Consider the following 12,621-nt stretch of genomic DNA (forward strand, 5'->3'; position numbering starts at 1 on the left):
CACTGTCTTTATCCCTGTTCCAGAAACATAATTGGCTTGATGTCATTCTCGTATCATTCTTACTGTTGACATTTGAGTTGATACGTCCAGAGTTCCCTTCTCCGCCATTAATTTTACCCATATATAAGTGTCTAGCCACTAGACATTTTTGGAAACTCCTTTGGAAATCCCATCATCTGTTTTTCTAATCCTAATCCTACTTTTTCTAAAAGTTGTGTTCAGGGTAGATTTTCCCCCTCTGTAAGAGAGATGTGATATCTTTTCTTACATATAGCATTCTCAGCACCTGCCATTCCAGGCCAGGGAAAGATGGAAGCTTGATTTCCCATACTGTTCCTGCACCCGACTGCAGAGTGCTGCATTTTAATTTACCTAGTATTTTCCTCTGCTTGTAACTGCACAGTTACTAGTTCTCTTACCATTTAAAATTCCTGTTTGTACTTCAAGAATGCCATTGAACAACAGAATTGCTATAAAATTCTTTTTTTTTTTCCATTAGAAATACACATTTTGGATGCTAGAGAAAAAAGAGTTGAAATTTGCCCCAAGTCATGTACCATATTGAAAGGATTCTGCTACTTGAAACTCAGACCACCAGCCTTTTAGCTAGCGTTATTCTTTGGCTGTGTGAGATCAGTTTCCAAAAGAGCATTCTCAGGTACAACCGGTTGTGATTCTCTTTTCTGATGGCCGGCCAAGCACGGGCTATCAAGTGTAGTGGGTTACACGTGAGGAGCACTGACGAGGCTTTGCAGACACAAAACTGTGTTTCTGCCTTGTGCAGTCTCGCTTCCAATGTTCCTCTTTTATCCCCAGTTGGTAAAAAAAAAAGTAACCAACCAACCAACCACCCAAACAGCAGAAACAAAAATGCTGCTAGGCAGGAAAGTAAGTTGTAATAAAGATCAGCTTTAAGGTACTTCACTTGCCTTGGAGCCCTTTCTGACCTTTCTTTCATTATTTGTATAATAATGGAATATTCCTTTCTCTCCCTTTTCCCCTGTACTAAAGAAAGGGAAAGTTGCCAGTTTGCGTTGCTGAGAGTGGTTTCAGTTACACAGCAGTCTTGGCTGGATTTGGGGGTTCATGCAGAATTTACCCATGTGAAGTGCTAACAGCTAGGAGGAATGTTTACTTTCTCTAAGCAATGTTCTGGGTTTGCTGCTCGGCCAGCGTGCAGCACCAGGTACTGTGTGAGCTGTGCATGCTGTGTGCTGACAACTGGAAAAACAGCACTCATTTTATCATTGCCCATTTCTTTATCATGGCAGGAGATGGCATTTTCTCGTTTTCAGTAACGGAATCTTGATCATGATAAGGTAAACACTGGCTTGCTAGGGTCCCATCCTTTGATCTCTGCACCCGTTCAGTTTCCATTTATTTTAACGGGGGTGGAGGAGTGTGTCAGCCTCCCTAACAGGTGGTTATCAGTCTGCAAAATCAGGCTGTTAATTTGAAACATCAAGAGCTCTTTACAGAAGATGTATAAGGAATGAATCTTGGAGGAAAGAGTGACCAGAATTTCAATCAGCATCCTTGCACTAGCATAATTGTTTAATCTGGGTTCCATTAGTTCAAAAAATTTTTAAACTGTATTTTTATATTAAAAACTACATTGTGCTTGAAAACAAAATGAGGTTAACATGCATTGAGGACTTAAGATACGTATCTTGTGGCAAAAGACTTGCGTTACCGTGGTGCTCGGAGTCTCTTTGGTGCTGTCCAGCATTACTTGGAACAATTACCATTATTTATTGCTGTGCTTGGTTTTGATCAAAGCCTGCCAGTACTACATATTTCAGCAGCCTCTCTGGTGCTTTTAGGAACATAAAGGATCTTTTGAGAAGATAACTAAAATTATTTGATGATTGTGGCTGAAACAGGAATGAGCTCTAGGTCAAACTGCTGCTTGATTCTTCTCTGCAGACTTAATAAGCTGGAATCTTGCGTGGTGTAAACAAGCCTCATTGCTCTTTCTGACAGTGTATGAACTTAATGTGGTCTTACGGTTTCTGCCATCTTCTCAGTCGTCTGAGGCTCCCTGTGGAATTATTCCTTATCAAGACAGCTAAAAAATATGTGAAGAAGCAGACAAAGTTGTTAGATAACCGTGACTAATGCCTTACTGAAGGCTGCTTCCACGTGCTGAAATTTGCATTAGAAATGCATTTGAATTATCAGTTGCATATCTTTAAAAAGTCATTTTACTAAAATAATGTCAAGTCTCAACATTCTTCAGTTAAAGTGAAATTACCTCTGGGGAAAAAACACAAACAAACTGTGTAATAACTATTCTGGGTATATTTTCTCCTTTTCTCTCTTTTCGACTCCTGACTGATCGCTTGGAACCTTGTGTTTGAGTAATCGCAAATGACACGAACGTATAAGGAAATCTTGTTTTTATAAAATAAAGATTGGTGTTTTAAGCTCATATCCCAAGTCAGTGCCTTGTAGCATAGACCCTAGGGTTTGCTGCATCTTGTGAAATCAGCGTAATTCATAAAACAAAACACCTTCAAGGACAATGGTGTAACTCAAGGAAATCTCTTTACGTGTGATACCATTCTCTTTTTGTTTTGCTATCATGTTAGTGGAAACCCATTTCCTTCTCGTAGGCCTTCATCTTGTAACGTATCAAAAAATCTTAAACTCACTATTAAGAATGCTTTAATTTTAGGGCTTTTTTTATTAAGCCTCTGTATAAAAAAACTGGACTTGAAGTGTGGATTTCTCTGTGGCCACAGATTGGTGTGTACATCTAAACGATCTTTTTCTTATGCATTTTCTGACCCTTAGAATTTTCCATTAAGTACGCAAAAGAAAATCTTACTTGTGAAAAGCTGAAAGATTGTATTTGAGAAAATAGAAGGAAAGCTGTACTCAGCAGAAAACTGAGTATTAAGAATAAAATTTATGAAGGCGAAAGATTAGGTGAAAGTAAAGTCTATAATTGTCCACACCAAAGTGCTACGAACTTGGATAATAACAAATAGGAGCTGGTTTTGCTTGGTTTTGAGTGCATATTTGACCTACTTATTGTTACTGAAACCTTGTGGAAAGATTTGTACGATTATAAAGTTAACTTCATTGGGTTCACCATATTTCTAAGTCATATTAGCCACTGCTAAGTCATTTATAGCTTGAAAGCAAACAATTGTAAATGCTGATCCATTCATAGTCTACCATAAAATACAAGATGGGTTATTCACTGCTGTCTGACACGTGGTTCCCGCTGCGACAGAGAACAAAATTACTCCTTTTTAAACTGTCTATATATAAACAGCGTAGGGACAATCTACAATGAGGGATTTCATTGTGAGGAGGTACACTGGAGATTTCCTGTTGCTGACACAAAACTGTGGTGTTTCTAAAGAAATTGTCATCTATTGTTTTAATATTAGGAGTTTTAATATTGGGGGGGTTGCATACGGTAAAGAAGATAGCTCTCTTAGCTCTCTTCGATCTAACGTGATATCCTTTCTGAGAAGATCATGTTAAAGATAATAGTAACAATATAGCAGTATTGTATAGGTTACAGGACTTCTGTAGGCCATTTTATTTATTACATCAAAGAGTGGCTTGATCAATCAGCAGAATTATAGCATATGGACACAGCATCCCTGGCCTGCAATGAAGATTAGTTAAATGATAGGTTTCAAGGTGCACCTGATGTGGGGAGATGGGTCAGATGGGAAAGGCATCTGTTCTTACTTCTGTCCTATTTAGCACTTTTTATCAATGGTTTAGTGGAAACATTATTGTTAAGAAAGTTTGAAAGTGGCACGAAAATTGGAGGAATTTATAATATCATGACTATAAGGCAGAGTGGATTACTTAGTGACCTTGGCTGAGGCACCTGGTAACTATTTCAGTACAGATAAACATCAGGTTCATAATTTGCTGGCTATGTTTACAGGATGCTGGACTCTGTCCTGGTGCACCATAAGAGAAAAACATTTTAGGGTCACTTGTGAAGAATTAACTGGAGTGTGCACCCCGGATGTACAGGAGACAGCAGGAGTTGGCAGTACCACTGTTTGGTTGTTGCCCTTGGAGAAAAGAACAAAATAGAGCCTACTAGTGTTTTATTAACATCTTAGCTTAATTCTGTCTGTTGGCTAAGTGGCCTGTCCTACCATAAACAAGTCATAGCAGATGTGTTCCACATGCCCTCCATTCAGCTGTAGGCAAAGCTTACCCGCATATCTGGTACAGCAATGTCTGAATAACAGTGAAAACTGTCCTCAAAAAATTTCCTGCTGTATTCTCTTCCCTTGAGACTCATTTGAGAGCAACACTTGTGGAAATAAACATATCCTAACTCTTTTATAAGTATTAGTTTAATTAATGCACTCAATATTTAAAACTATCTGATGAAAAGGCCTCCCAAAGCATATTGCTAAAGACTAAACCATGCAGTAAAGGGGACCTGCAGAATGTTAGGTATATAATACTCCTGGTAAAATAGTCACAACGTGTTTATAGAGCTGCTTATTTTCACTGGATTTGAATGAAAAGAAAACTTGAGAAAAATCCTCTGCAGAACACTGCTAAGTAAAGTTGTTGGGTTGGTGGGCAACTTATGTGCAGACGACACCTAAATGTGCTGTTGTTTTGCTTTATTACCAGTTTTGTTGTGCATTTTTATTGTGATGCTAATTAGGTTTCCTGTCTTTGGTGCAGATTACAGAACTGGCCCTTGCTTCACTTTGATAACCAACCAGATGTGCCAGGGACAGCTCAGTGGAATAGTCTGCACAAAAACCCTTTGCTGTGCAACAGTTGGGAGAGCATGGGGCCACCCCTGTGAAATGTGTCCTGCCCAGCCACATCCCTGCCGCCGAGGCTTCATTCCAAACATTCGAACTGGGGCCTGTCAAGGTAAGTTAGGAGCAAAGCTTCCCCGAAAAGCTGCTGAAATTGTTAGTGGATTAATCTTAATTGAGTTACACTGCTGTGAATAACCTGTCCTAAGCCATTCTCAGCTATATGTGTGAAGAATGGAAAAACATTGTCAGATGCATTACTTCATGATTCAGTGAGTGCCTGATGTTCAAGTGAGTACATTAGTAACTTGGGTCATGTGAGAGCAGCCAGCATCTTAATGAATTTCTCACTGCCAGCAGCCCTTTCTCTTCATTCTGTAATGGTGTTTTTCTGAGTGTACCACTCAGTCATTCCATGGAGGAATTTATTCTGTTTCAAAAAGCACTCAAAACATGCAAAAATGAATCCGTGGCAATATTGTTCCATTTATCCGGTGTGAGACTTTTTCACTAAAATTTGTTGATTTTGGATTCATCTTGAGTGTCTTATCTCTTGAGCTATACTGCTTCGACCTGGAAAAAAGTGCATGTCGTGCCATTTGAAATGCCCTATTATATATTTTATACAATTTTGGAAATGCGTTTGCATTTGTTTCAAATTGTAAAATCCACCCAGATGTTGCTTACTTCTTTCAGAGCATGCCTTTACCATAGAAAGTCCTTACACTGCTTTTGGCTTTTATTCTAATACTTCCAGCTGTATAAATTCTTTTATTGTCTGGATGTCTGGCAGGAAACAGGAGAAAGTTAACAGGGGCAGCTATGTATTAAACTGATGTGGATTATACATTCCCAGGACTGTATCTTTGGGGCTAGCTTATTTCAATCTGTCTAACATTTTCTAATAAGTTACAATATTTTTGAAAATAGGGCATATAAAAGTTATAAATCTATGAGTAATTTTATTTAATCATGAAATTCCTATGAAGGACTTGAAGGCATTCCATTGCATTAAAAATGTAGATATCCTCTGTCACAGGCCAAGTCCTGGCTGGTGCCTGCAGACAGGCATGATGAACTTCGAGATGAGCATGATTGTGTATGCCACACAATGTGCACATATTTTGACCTCAGCCATTCTGTTGCCCCTCTCACTGTAAAGGTCAGAACTAAACTGTGCAGAAATCTGTGAACCAAGGTTCTGGTCACTTCTGAAATATTATGTGCATAAATATGTGGCCCACACCCCTGAACTCATGTCACACCTAGTTATATCCCTCTTGTTTGTGTCACGGAAAAGCTGCAGGGACCTCTCTAATCGGTTTGTGCAGTTCGGAGTAAGGCTACTTCTGCTTACTGCACATTTCTTAGCATGCAGCTACATTTATGCTAATCTGTATGCGGTGCCAACACAGTTTTGGCCCTGTATGTTTGACTTGTACTTTCCAGTTTTCCCTTCTCTTGTAATGTGTTCATAATTTCAACAGATCTGCTGTGGAACCACATATTAGCTTTATTTTTCATGCAATTGTACTAAATCCAGTCCTTTTGAAATCAGATAACACCCATTCAGACCTGAGACATTTCAGGGATTTCACATCCATATTCAATCTAAATAAAGGAAAGCAGGTTAAATAAAATCCAGGTTCTCTGAAGAGAAAAAGGAACCATTATTATTGTGTGGAGAAGTCAGAAAAAATAAAACGGAGAGGTGGGCAAGTTTACTTTAAAAAGTAAATAGAATATCGCTGCCCACAGTTTGGCTTTGTCTGTCTGGCCGAAAGTTAAATTAATATCACAGCTGAGATTTTTAAAGATACAAAGGAGGAAAGTGAAAGCCAAAAGGTGGGATTTTGAAACAGACATCGTGACTCAGGAGCATGACTTCTATTTTTTAATTAATTTTTTTTTAAAGTCAGTACAGTGCCATGAAGTCTGGCTGATTACTGTTATTAAAGCACAGCATATCGCTGTAGCTCGTGTCTCGGCAGCAATGTGGCTGTGACGAGGGTGCTGAGGCTGTGCCCGTTCTGCGTGCCTCCCAGCACAGCGGCTAGCTCAGGCACAGCACTGCTCTGGCTCTGCTGCTGCACCCCCGACCCCGTTCGGTCAGCCTGGGGATCTTTACATAATGCTCTGCGATGTGGTACGGATATGCCCCTTGGCGTTCCTGAAGCTTCCTTCTTGTGACTCCCAGGGAAATTGCCTCTTGGCCTTTTGTACAGACATAATACTTTGCTTTTCAGACTACAAGACACATTACAGCTGGCTCTCTGGGATTTATAAACGGAGATTTGAAGGCGTCATCTCCTTTAGCCTGTGTCTCTGTCTTGAAACCGATCCTAGCGTGAAGCCCAAGAATTCAAGAAATCAGGTTTTACCAGCAGCAGTTGGTACTCCTTGGAGAAATGGGGGAAGCGCAGGCATTTGGGTTGGAGAGTGGCGTGTGCTCTGTTGGCTCCTGAAGGACAGGGAGCAGCAGACACAGGGCAGCCCCTGGAGACTGTGAGCCAGACCTCCACTGTCTCCTACTGCGATGCCACTCCTCCTTTAGTCTCTTTTCTGTAGCCGTTACTAAGACGTAGCAACACTTCTGCAGCTAAGTGACGACGCACATGTTGTTGGGCAAAAGTAGCTGTGAGGCCAAAAACTGGGGCCTCTTGAAAATGTTTGTCTTGAGCTCCCTAGTTAGCCTGTGGTATTATCTTTGTTTTTGCATTTTCCTGAGTGAAAAAATTAAAAGCAAAGAGAGGGAAATAAAGGGAAAAAAACTTCCAAATTTATGAATGTCTAAGTAGGTCATTAATAATTCCTCCTGGGACATTAATCATGGCTATGAAACTCTTTGACTCAAATCCTAACCATAGCATAAGGTCATTGGTGCTGATCTTACTGGAGTGACAAGTTAATTATTTCCATCAATAATGACTATGCAGATCCCCATGCCTCTCTGTGAGGCCCTCTCCATGCATGTTGCACGCTGCTCCTCCGTGGCTCCTGCATCTCTGCGCTGGTGGGCTATGCACCCTGTGGAGTTGCCAAGATTTTCAAAGGGGCAAGTGATTGTCGGTGTCCAGCTTCAGATACTTTAAAGGAACCTGGGTTTTAGCAGGCTGTGTTCTCTGCACACGATTCCCCAGATGTTTTGGAAAAACAAAGCAATAGCAGTTAGATGTTTAATTTCTGTAACAATAATAACCATGTGATTTCTTGCAGAAAATATTTAGAGTACTGTACTTAATCATACTTTGCATAGAGTAATTACAAAATTAGTGTCTGTCTTTGCAAGCAAGTATCATAATATTATGATGGGTGAAGGATGGATTTAGGCATATTTACTTTAATTTCTGTGTAGACAAATGATTATGACTGTTCTTGAGAAATGAATTAAAAGTGGATGTTTCTTCCTTTTTTACATGATAGATGTGGATGAATGCCAAGCCATCCCTGGGATCTGTCAAGGGGGAAATTGCATTAATACTGTTGGATCTTTTGAGTGCAAATGCCCAGCTGGACACAAGTTTAATGAAGTGACACAAAAATGTGACGGTAAGAACTTTTAGAACTTTCTTCTGAAAGTAAAGGCGGGGAGGAAGTTCTCCTTTTTGGGGCTCACTTTGTTTAGAAGTTTGTAACAAACTTTCTAGTCTCTTTTGCCTTGAATATGCAAATAGCATTCTTCACAACATATATGAATGATGGTCCTTTCTCCTTCTAAACCAGACAATCTTAAATATTGGCCCTGCAGCTTTTTTTAACCTTTTACTCATGTAACATTTTACAGACTTAAAGGTACATCTGAAACAAATTAAACATTAAAACTAAAAATACTTTTTAACCGATATGTTGCTTTAGAAATGCTTGAGGCCCATATCTCTGTGTGGATATTTTAATCAAGAAGTGTGTATGACTGGAAGGTTCAACACATTCCCACCTCCTCAGGTAAACGGTGTTTAACATTAGTGGGAGCTCGACAATGATGAGTGAAGACTGCAGGACTATGCTCTAAACTACTCCTTACAGTTGCAGGTGTTAAAGGAGGGCAAACATTTTACCTGTCCTTATTAGCTGTCCTATTTTATAAGTACAACAGGTGCTAGATATTAGTGTGAAAATTTGCAGTGTGTGATTATGGAATCTTGCTGATTTTTAACTATGATTTGATAGTATTTTTCTCTATATAATATAATATAATAATCAGGCATAGATCTCTCCTTTGCTTTAAGAGAATTTTGGATAAATAAGGAACATAGTACTAAAATGTGTCATTTGCACAGTTTTTATTCATCTTCTTTACTGTGAAGTCCAGATAATTTTTAAACTCTTACAACTGATTCTCCTTTCAGTCATTGGACAAAAATTAAATTAATTTGAGCAGACAAGTTTCATAAGTGGTTAGTGATTTTGAAGCGCCAACTTTCAATATCATAAAGGTGTGTGACTGTGACAATAGTGTGCGTGCACCACCCTTTCCTGCAGCAGGTGCCTTTAAGGAAGCACTCAAATTTTTAAAATCATTTTGGAAGAATTACGACTTACCCCTTCAAAAGAAAATTCCCTATTTCAAGCAAAACTTTATAATTTAATTGCCAGTTAGGGAAAGCAATTTCAGAAGAGTTTGTACACAGCATGGTTTTTATATTGCCTGCCAGTTGTTTTGGCAGAAAGTAACCCAACTTTAGGGTAGAACATTGCAAGTGTTTCCTTCTGTGGATGAGGTACTAAGAACATGGTGAATAGGAAAGACTGAACCTGTGTTTTGTTAAGTGTTAGTACGTCAAAAACTGAGAACTATAGGCTTGCATAGGCTGCATTGTATAAACATTCCTATGGTATTTTTTGATTGCTGAATCATATTAAAAAGAAACGAACAAAAAAACACAAAGGACAAAAAAACACAAACCACCACCACCTTCAGAGCCTGCACTTGGTAATAGTCGAGCAACTGGACCCAAGAACCTGGGATAGCTTGGTTCGTTCCCAAATCTTGCCACAAATTTCCTGCCCCATCTTGTGAAATCCTTTTCACGTGATTGCCTGGCTGCAAAGATAGGATGAAGTTCCTTTCTTCAGTTCCACACATGTAAATTTTTGAACCTCAGCAGATGGAGACTTACTTTTGGTACATCTTTGTATTTTATGTACCAAGTAATTTTAGTTAAAGCTGTGTAGGTATTAATACAGTAGCAACTTTATACCAGCAGCCATGAAATAGGATAGTGATTCAACAGTTAAGAGCATAGTCATGTAACAACAGAATATCCATTCTGCTTTTTTAAATTATCCCTTTGAGTTTTAAGTTGTAATCTCCAATATAAGAGAAGTATTTGCTTTATAGTTATTAACTGTAGCTGATTCTAATACATAATAATTAACATCTGATCATGTGCTTGGTTTAACTACTATCCAGCAAATAGGATCTCTGGCAGCTGTAATGTGTCCTTGGTCACTGATTTAGTAGAACTCGGAGCTACCTGCTGAATTACCAGTACTGGTTTTCCAGTGGGTCCTCATTAAAGTAAGATCATGGTAGAAATCATCAGGTACAGTGGGACAATGCAACAAGATGGGAAATGAGGTGTGTTGGTCGAAGTTCTCATTATTAGCATAGCTGGTAGAAAACTGTGTTTTAAGTGTTACATCATTTCACTGCTTCATATCACTGTTCCTCATACAGTTGCATTAATGCTGAGGTAAATACTTTTTTGTGGTGACTGGGGGGAGTAATTTTTCCCGGAGTGACATTTATATCTGTGAGTACATCGAGTATACTCACCTTTATAAAACTTGCATATTAACAATGATGATGTTGCTTATGTGCATGTCCGCACTAATATAAATAGTGAAATACTGTTTGGGTTAGGCTCAACCCTAAAATAAAGAGTGATGATTTTGCTTCTAAAAAGGTCGGACTCTATATAAACAGTGGCAACACTGACTTTAAGATAAACGTTGGTGAATTTGAGTCAGAAAATGCTTGAATCTGATCCATTTACGACTGCATTTTTCTCTGTTAATTAAGGGCTCTATTTAGACAAAAGCTCAATTTCCACATTTTTTGTCACTCAGACTTCTGGGGCTCCTGTGGAGTGTAATCCTGGAGCAGAAGCCAGAAGTCTCTTAGCAGTGTTCCCAAGGCACTCGGACTTGAGGCTTTGGCAACACCCTTGAAGTAGCACTGAACAAAAAGTCACACCCCTCTCACACACCCAAGCAAGGAATGCAACCCACATCACGACAGCTAGAAAGATGCTGGGGAGGAATGTGTGCACAGGGGGCCCAAGGCCCCGCGCCACTTAGGATGGGTTGGTCTGCGAGGTCTGGTTATCTGTGTGCTACCTCAGTCCCTCCACTCCTTTCCTGCAAAGGCGAGGGGCCGCACAAGTATTAGAGCATCCGGTCCTTTACCTAGGGGAAGAGGAATAATTTTTGTATTACTGAATTTTTGTATTACTGTCTTCAGAGGAGAAGTAGAACAGGGATCCTCTCTACTTGCTAAAACACTCATTAATGGTCCTGTGGGACTTTGGGTGTTCCCCCATCTGTTGAGGCCAAATTCCAATTTAGGCGTTACATTTAAATTCCTCCAATCGTTTTTAATGACTATGGTATTATTCACTCCTTGCCTTGGCGTGTTGGGTGGTGTTGCAGTATTTCATCTCAGAAATTTTTGTGGTTGGTGAAATCATTATTACAGCCATGTGTCTATCTGTTTGTAGATCTCTGGAGGAGAGGTTGGATAGAGTCCTGCGATGCCATTTTTTCTGGCTGTGTTCTCCCTGTCGGGAGAGCAGCGGGGTGACTGTACATGGCTGTGACAGGCAGTTGTCATTGATCACTCTAGAGAATAACCTCCCTTTTTGCTCTGCTTTGCTGGTTCTTCTTGTAGGTACCATGGAAAAAGGCGAGCTGTTTTTAAGCTCAGCTGGACTCCAGGTTCCTAGAAGGCGAGAGCAGCGCTAAGTAGATACAGCTGCATTGTTAAGACAGTCACTGGAAACCAGGGGGAAAGTAACTACACATCACAGGCAGGCTACTTATGGTAATTAAGGAGCAGTTGGGGCTGGCATAGGTTGTTATTCACATGACTGTAGATAACAAAGTCCTAGCTGTGGAAGAAACCATTCAAGTTCCCTCTATTCAAGTGTGCAGCTATGATCAGGTATAAGAATATTTTTGTTAGGTTTTTTTCTGCAACCTTTGAAAATTTTTCTGCATTGGATCTGTGATGATGATTTAGTATATGGATTGAGATTTGTTACTGAAGAAAATCATGATAGGGGCTTTTATTTTAAAATCACTGACAAAATTTAAGGGCAACTGTGGACATTGCCTGACTTCTGCAGTAGATATTTCAGTTACTGCCTAGAAATCTGTTGAAACTTCAGAACATTCACTTAGTGGAGAAAGCCAGGAATGGTAATTTTTGTTGCCTGCAGTCATCCTGCTTTAAGCTATAATCCTGTCAGATTGCATTAGTTAAACAGTGCCTAGCTGCTCCATGCTTTTATATGGGGGATTTCCAAGAAAAACCCAAGTGCAGTAAGAAGGATGGGCAATTCAGTAGGTGCTACACTTCCCTTTGAGTCAGTATTGAACCGTTGCCACAGTATGTGCCAAGGAGACGCTGTGCTGCTGGAGATACCATGAGACATAATGGTTAAGCTCCTGATCGCTATGGTCATTACAGGTCCTGTGACAGTTTCTTAATTGTAGTGTGCAGAATTCAAACTGGAGGGGTTACAGTTTACTCACAGTTAGTAAATCTCCTTTGCAGTTTAAGATTTTCATCCATCACTATTAAGCAGTAAAACAAACTCTCTGGCATTTTGCAATTTACAGATACAATATTTTC

The 12,621-nt window shown here is 39.6% G+C and overlaps 1 protein-coding gene across 2 annotated transcripts in view; it reads left to right on the plus strand.

Moving 5' to 3' along the window:
* FBN1 (fibrillin 1) overlaps window positions 1-12,621 on the plus strand; it is a gene marked incomplete at its 3' end in the record, with an annotated part of 155,799 nt that overhangs the window by 51,685 nt on the left and 91,493 nt on the right. For both annotated transcript variants that reach the window (XM_082005259.1, XM_082005260.1), the window contains exons 6-7: window positions 4,684-4,881; window positions 8,190-8,315. In XM_082005259.1, the coding sequence (XP_081861385.1) occupies window positions 4,684-4,881; window positions 8,190-8,315 (324 nt within the window). The remainder of the gene's footprint in view (window positions 1-4,683; window positions 4,882-8,189; window positions 8,316-12,621) is intronic.

Source organism: Phaethon aethereus (assembly GCF_964289735.1).
Source record: "Phaethon aethereus genome assembly, chromosome: 12".
NCBI classification, from domain to species: domain Eukaryota; kingdom Metazoa; phylum Chordata; class Aves; order Phaethontiformes; family Phaethontidae; genus Phaethon; species Phaethon aethereus.